This window comes from Zingiber officinale, chromosome 8A (genome assembly GCF_018446385.1).
Source record: "Zingiber officinale cultivar Zhangliang chromosome 8A, Zo_v1.1, whole genome shotgun sequence".
Classification (NCBI taxonomy): domain Eukaryota; kingdom Viridiplantae; phylum Streptophyta; class Magnoliopsida; order Zingiberales; family Zingiberaceae; genus Zingiber; species Zingiber officinale.
Window position 1 is genome coordinate 86950510 of NC_056000.1, and position 7572 is coordinate 86958081.

The window sequence follows — 7572 nt, forward strand, 5'->3', positions numbered from 1 at the left end:
ACAAAATTTCAGAAAATCAATTTGGCTCCTGTTAAAATCATGAGTCCAATTTTGAACCTCCATTGAATCTCACTATCGAAAGCCTATGCTCATATTCATAATTTTAATCGAAAAAATTAAATGAATATTATTATTATTTTAGTTTTAAATATTATTTGTTAATACACACTGGTGCCTGGACCGGATTAGCCCGGGATAACCAGGCCGTTCCTACCTCACAGGGTCGGCCCAACAAGAGCATAAAAAGGACGAAGCAGAAATTGCGCGGAATTAGCAACTGCCGACGTCATTTCCATTTATTATTTCCTTCTCCTTCCCCCGCCCGCCTCTCGGTTTCGCCGCACCCTCCTTCCGATGTGCTCCGCGGCTCCCCATCCCGTCTGCCTAGGGTTTCATCCAACCAAATGGCTCCTCTCTGCGCCTTCGTCGGCGCGAACTTGGATCGCTCCTCCCCGGTTCCGATCCGCGTCTCAGGTTAGTTTCCAGCACTCCTTTTTTCCTGTTCAGATTGTTTGGGCCTTCGCGATACGATTCTTCTTTGTCTTCCTCGTAGCGCTGTCGATCCTTATCTGGTGGAAGGATGCGCAAGCGTCGGCAGTTGTTACTCCCAATGGCTTCTTTCTCTTTCGATGAGGTAATATTTTTGTTAGCATTGGATTATATTCGTTTGCGTCTTTAAGCGAAGGACTGTGTTTTTTTTTTTTGACTGACCTTCTACGATGCAGGATTCTATGGATATCCCTACGCTCGTAGATGATGGCTACGGAGTTTCTGGAGAGGATACCTCGTATATGTCTTCCAGCGATGATGAAGATTATGATGCAGACCTTCTTGTCTCCACTGTTACTGATGTCGAGTTGGCCTCAAATAAGGACCGTTATGAAACGTCTGATCCTTCTTTGACAGTGACGGCCCATCGGTTCGCGACCCTCCGAGGGTGGAGGAGGAGAAGGTGCTTTATATATTATAGCGGAGATTATCTGTCGGTCATTTATTTTTTGTTATCATTAACATGTTTTGTTGCGTCGCTTGGTGTTATTTGGATTTCATAGTGGACCTCGTGTTTCTTTTTCTTTCAAGTGATTTTGACCATTCTAACACATTACTTATTTGGCTGGCCTTTCTAGACGCTCTTCATCACACCATCTTCCTTTTTTTGTTATGTATAGTTTGTATCTTCAAGTATTTTCTTCAAGTATTTTTTTTTTCCAATTTCATAAAGCATCACCGCCCATCAATTAATGATCTCTTTGTTTCCATGTCAGGCAAATAAGAAATAACATGCACAAGAAGTTAATGCAACAATAATAAGAGTATAAGATGAGAAGCTACTTTGTAAATATAGTTTAAATGCAGTAATTCAGTAAATGTAGCTCTGACAGTGGTTAAACCAAAAGAAAATAGGCTAAGATGATTGACATTGTAAACAGAATTCCTTATATCTTGCAGTTAGGTTAATTGAATTAATTAGGATTAGTTATACAAAGGAGGAGGGAGTTGTCATGTGACCTCTATCAAATAAGATTGAAGATTTTAGTGATCTTGCAATAATTGGAAATATGGCATCACAGAAAATAATACAGTGAAAAAAAAAATCCATTTATTCAACTTAAATTGTTGGTCATTTTATTGTGAAATATATGTGAATACCTTTTCTCCTTGATCATTGACTTGGTATTGATCCTTTATGTCAGAACGCGCAAGGGCATGTTAATCAGCATGACTTTGGTGGCATTCCTTGTTGGATTTCTTTTGTTCTTTGATTGGTGTTCATGGCAGATTGTCAGGATGCCCTTGGAGCCATTTTTCTTAACACACCCTTTCACTTTGTCAGCAGTTATATCAGCATTTGCAGGATTTCTGTTTGTCCCTATAGTTGATACCATGAGGATTTATCAGATTATTAGGAAGGATGGTCCAACTTCTCACTGGTCTAAAAAGGGTACCCCAATAATGGGTGGGCTATTTTTCATCCCTGTAGCTATTGCTGTTGCTTCTGTCAAGGCTGGCAACAATAGTGCTGCATTTGGAGCTGTAATAGGAACCATTTCATTTGCAACAATTGGGTTATTTGACGACCTTCTAAGCTGTAATAATAGTCAGAATTCTGGCTTACCAGGCCTGGCAAAATTTGGTTTGCAGGTAGCATTTTTATCTCCACACATAATATTGACATGTACAAAATTTTGCACATCACCTGCACCATCTAAAAGATATCTTCACCTTTTTTGTTTGATTATTTCTTTTTCTGTGGTTGGTGCAGATAGTTGCTGGGACATTGTTTTCATTTTGGTTGGATTCTGCACATATATCAACACCATACAACATGTATAGTTTCTCATAACCAGTAAGATCATCATGTTTAGTTGGCAAAAACTGATAATTTTTTGTATTTCTAGTCTGTTATCTTTTTAGTCAACATTAAATGATAATAAGATTAGTGGAAATAAGATTAGTGATTATTTTTGTACTTATGAAGGTTTGCCTTTTCAAGAAGTTCAAATAATTCCCCTTGTCTTTCTGTGTTTATTCTCTATCAATCCTTCTTCCATTCATATTTTTTTGGTAACTTTGCAATGATGAGAATCACATTCTGAAATTCTTGATAGATTGTACATCCTGGTTCTTTTTCGTTTTTCTAATGTAGTGTAAATCCTAATTTTTTTTTTACTTCTGTTTGATTGAAGGAAATTTTTGGTTCCTCTTCCTCCGCCATTGGGACTTGTGTATTTGGGGAAATTCTATCTAGTCTTGACAGCATCATTATTTGTCTCTATGAGTAATGGAGTCAACATGACTGATGGACTTGATGGCTTGGCTGGTGGGTGTGCTGCTTTGGCTTTTATGGGAATGTCCATAGCTGTTCTTCCAATAAATCCTGGTAAGTATGCTACTTTGAAATTGATAACTGTATATTCTTTAAGAATTTGTTTAGAACATTATCCATTTTCCCTTATTATTCAGTAGAACTTATTAGCCATGTTCAATACAATCTTCATGGTATAATTATAAATGATATTTGCTAATCTTCATGTTCACTACTGATATTGTGCTAATTGATAAGAGTGCAAATGTAATGAACTCAAAGCTGGAATCATGGTCAATAACCATAAATGGTATAACTCTCAAGTAAAAGTAAAATTGAATGCATAAGATATAGTATTAGTAGTGTTGTAAATGGCGGTAAGCTGTCAGTGCCTTGGCCATCTAAGTGCCTATATATATATATATAATAGGATAATTTTAGTAGGCATTAATTAAGTCTATTTAAATTATTCCAATTATAGCCGGGAGTTGATTAAAATTATTATTCGATTAAATCTTAAGTTAAAAAAAGAAAAACCTAACCTTTTATTTTGACGTTTCGACTTTGGATCACGTCGCACGTTTGAATGCATCGTTGGACTCGGGTGACGCGTCTTGGCCTGTCATCGAAGCGTTCGGGCCCGTCACCGACGCGTCTCGGCCAATCGCCGATGTGTCCGGGCCCGTTGTCGACGCCTCCAGGCATGTGGAATGGGTCCAGACTCATCACCAGGCTTAGGCGATGCATCATGGTGCCCTGACGCCTCGCGTCTTGTTGGTCTGAGCAAAACGACTGTATTTAACGAGATTTCAATTCGAAGTATATAAAAGTCTAACCTAATAACGGCAACAAGCGATCGCAGTAGTGGTAGCGGTTCGATGCGGAAGGAGGTGAGTTATTTTGAAATCACCTAGAGCACCGCAAGGGTTTTTTTAATCTATGTTGACTTTGATCGCTTAAAATGTCGTCTTAGACAAAAGCGGTGTGGTTGATGCCCACCTACCCCCTAGGCGGCCACCTCAGCTGCCATTTAGAACATTGAATATCAGCCATTAAGACAGAAATGAACAAAGACATGAAAGGGATGGACATACATCCCTACAAGTAACATTGCTACATGTCTTGGATCTATTATCCAAGGTATTGAGGAGTGGTTAAAATGAAGAGGACTTCCTAGATTCTCTCTGATTGTCTTGTGTACCCTAGACTAAAATGAAAATGTTATGAAATGATACAAATCAGTCATACTCTATTCTTTTATGAATATTTTCAAAGATGACCAATAGATTCAATAGGTAGACAAATTGGATTGATGAGAGTTGAAGAGGTGGGAGATCAATAAGAACGCTACTGAATATAGTTAATGCTGATTTGAGTTTTAAATTAAGTTTGCTTTCTTGGTTGGAAAAGATCCATTAAACCCCAACAAGTTGTCGATGATTATTAGTACAATAGTGATGAATTTGGTTGATTGAAGCAATTGACAAAGTTTCGTCCTTAGGATGAGAACTCTAACCTAATATTTGCTGAACAGGTTCTTTTATTTCTGTTGGAATTGAAAATCTTTGTAGGATGTTCATTATGAGATTTGGCACCATTGTTTGTTGGATTTTTATTTTTTATTTTCATAATAGTCATATGTTGTTGAAAACAGGTATTGGGATTCAGTAGCTTATGTACATCTTACTAGTTTATAGGTTTTGTTATGATTTCCATTTTGTCAGCTTTCTAGTTTGTAATTTGCTAGTAAATTCATTTGTGTATGGGCATGCGTACCCTCTTTCTTTTTCCCTTTGGCTAATGATGATTTCTAGTTCATGGTAACTACCAGATTCTATATGATACAAGACTTCTTGACAAAGTGTTATATTTTTAATAGTTCTATAGTTGATGGATTGCATAATGTGATTGTCTAGAGTTTCTATGATTTATAATGTTGGAATGAACATATTTCTGGATTTTTGTTTGTAGGATTTGTTGTTTTTTGTATGGATGTACATTTATTTCTAATAATGTATTTTCTATGTTTTTATACCACTTAGAACTTGCGATTTTTGGATCATCGATGTGTGGAGCCTGCATCGGGTTTCTCTTTCATAATAGACATAAAGCTTCTGTGTTTATGGGTGATGTTGGAGCGTTGGCATTGGGTGGTGCTCTAGCTGCAATGGCCGCTTTGTCAGGAATGTTCTTCCCATTGTTCATATCTTCTGGTATCTTTATGTTGGAAAATTTGTCAGTCATAATGCAGGTACGGTGGTGTTAGTCTTGCACTTTCTTTGATTTTTATCCATGTCCATAATCAAAGTTTCGGAAAAACAGATGCATGCGAATCTTTTGGGATTGAGCTCTCTCATAGGACATATGCACTTAATATTAAAATTTAATTTTATTGATAAAATAAATATACCTAATATGTATAACATCACTTCTCCAAATTAATTAACCTAAATATCCACATAAAAGAAAGCTTTGCATCTACCTTAAAGCATATCAAACTATTTGATATAAGCAATCTATATAAAATACTATTTTTTTTAATGATGAAACATATTTAATTAATAATGTTATGCATCCATAATCATATAGGAGGAAGTTTTATATTTACTCCATGATATCAAACAAAAGACATGAATTTTTGCAACTATTATTCTTTACAAGTCGTACTATAAAATTGTTTATGAAAAAGGATGTACATCTCTGGAAGAGAATTTATTTGACAGAAATATCATCATTTCTAAGTAAACTTCTCATCATCAACTCATTCTTCCTTATTATTTCTATATATATTGGATTAGATGCTTGTTTCAGAGATCTGCCATTTACTTTATTGTGAGTGACTCAGTGGATTTAATCAAATTCATTTATGGACTCAACTACATACTCAACCCACATATTGGCTTGTCTAGACCATATATTTGCAGTATTTAGATACTTTTAAGAATGATGATTGGAAGTATTGGTAAGCATAGTGGCATGGTTTCTTTTGGTCCTGACATTCTTGTTTTCATCCAAGTTTCAAGTGTTGCTTGCAATTAAAGATACATCATACTTTTTTCCCTACTGTATCTAGTTATCATAAGGATACAACATGTTGTCCATTTGAAGGGGACATGTTAATGCTGTTATAACATGAGTCTGTTATCTGAAGCACAAAGTTTGGGAAAATAAGGTCTTTTCATTTTGTGATTTTCTATTTTCTAACATATTTTAAGTTGATTTCTTTTTGGAAAATCAAACATCTTGTAAAAGTTATTCAGAACAACTATCAAATACACACACTTGAGTTTGAGTAATATAGTATTTCTAGGTCTGGTCTATGTATGAAACAACTTAGTCATACATATTCATGAGCATAGTTTGGCCCTAAGATACATGTGCTAACTGCAAACTCTAACACAACACAAGCTTCAAAATGGTCGGAGCATAGGATGTCTGATCTTTAAAAAATGTATACATACCATACCTTGCTTGCATCATGGAAAATGCCTTTTTTTTTCCTTTGGACATTATGAATAATATCCATGTCAAATCTTAGTTGGCTTATCATTCTAAGCACATATATAGTTAAACTATTGAATCTGTTGTCTGAATTCTTCCTTAACTAGAATGGTTGTCCAATACAGGTTTTCCACAAAAGGGCTTCTAAACTCTTGTATAAGAGGAAGAGTAGAAGGGGTATCGTACGCACAACATCAATCTATCATTACTTTGAACTGTGTGGAGTGCAAGAACCTCTAATTGTTGGTGGCGCTTATATAGTATCATTCATCTTGGCACTCGTCGCTGGGTATGTTGGTTTAATTTCAGCTTGACTAGCACTTCATTTGTTGCATCTTCCTGTGGCTGAATATCCTTTATCCGAGTCTGTTTTGCCTTGAGCTGTTCTGAGGGTAAAGCTATTTAGTTCATGAAGTTGTATTTACTGACCAAACTCTGACTAGCATCAATAAGTCTCACCGTTATTTGGGAGGCAATGGTAAACTGTTGTCTTCGCAATGAGATGGGCATCTGCTAATGATTGAGATCGGTTGCAATGAGATTATTCCGGATGCAGATGCATGGATTAAGGGCGACCTCTTGCAAGTAGCCATAGGGTATATAATTCATGCCCGAAACATTATTCTTCTGGTGAGAACTGCTGCTGCCTTTGCTTTGCCAAGTGCCTTGCAACACTGCTTTTGAGGTTTCAGCTTCTGAATTGTATATCGGTATCCTTAAAGAGTTAAGAAACATTGTAAAACATCAATCGTTATGCTTTGAGAAGAGTACATGATACAAATTGTCTATAGGGTCCAGAGAAAGTATAACTAAACCACAGTTTAATAAACTTTCTATTTTTTTTATACTTTCATTTGCAGGTTTGTAATCATTTTCACGAAAGAGTTTTAAATTGCTTGCTTATGCTTTCGTTTAGTGGTGCTTGGTTTCATTGCAAGGGGTCTCCTTATTTTGTTTGGCTTCTGCTTGCCTTTTGTTTGCATTATAATACAAAGAAATTTTCTGATAACTATTTATGGATGTTTTGAAAATTTATATAAAATTTTTTAGATAAAATGGCTTTTAGTGGGGCGCTAATGACATAGTTCTTTTTATTTTTTTTTAATTTTGCCCATGTTAAAGATTATTTTACCATATTTAACTTGGACAACTCTTTAAACACAACTGCACGTATAATACTCCATTTAAGGGAGGTGGTTATTTATTTGGCTAGCTTTGCAAGACAATGTATATTACTTTTAGAATTCTAAAATTAATATTACTCT

At 35.8% G+C, this 7572-nt stretch overlaps 1 protein-coding gene across 1 annotated transcript; it reads left to right on the forward strand.

Annotated features, from left to right (window-relative positions):
• Nucleotides 1-225: 225 nt before the first annotated feature.
• Nucleotides 226-7210, forward strand: LOC122009824 (phospho-N-acetylmuramoyl-pentapeptide-transferase homolog). Its single transcript, XM_042566128.1, has 8 exons — nt 226-474; nt 554-634; nt 726-952; nt 1695-2142; nt 2264-2328; nt 2688-2881; nt 4849-5057; nt 6433-7210. Exons 1-8 carry the CDS (start codon nt 355-357, stop codon nt 6619-6621), a joined length of 1533 nt encoding a protein of 510 aa, XP_042422062.1. The 5' UTR covers nt 226-354; the 3' UTR covers nt 6622-7210.
• The last annotated feature ends 362 nt before the right edge of the window (nt 7211-7572 follow it).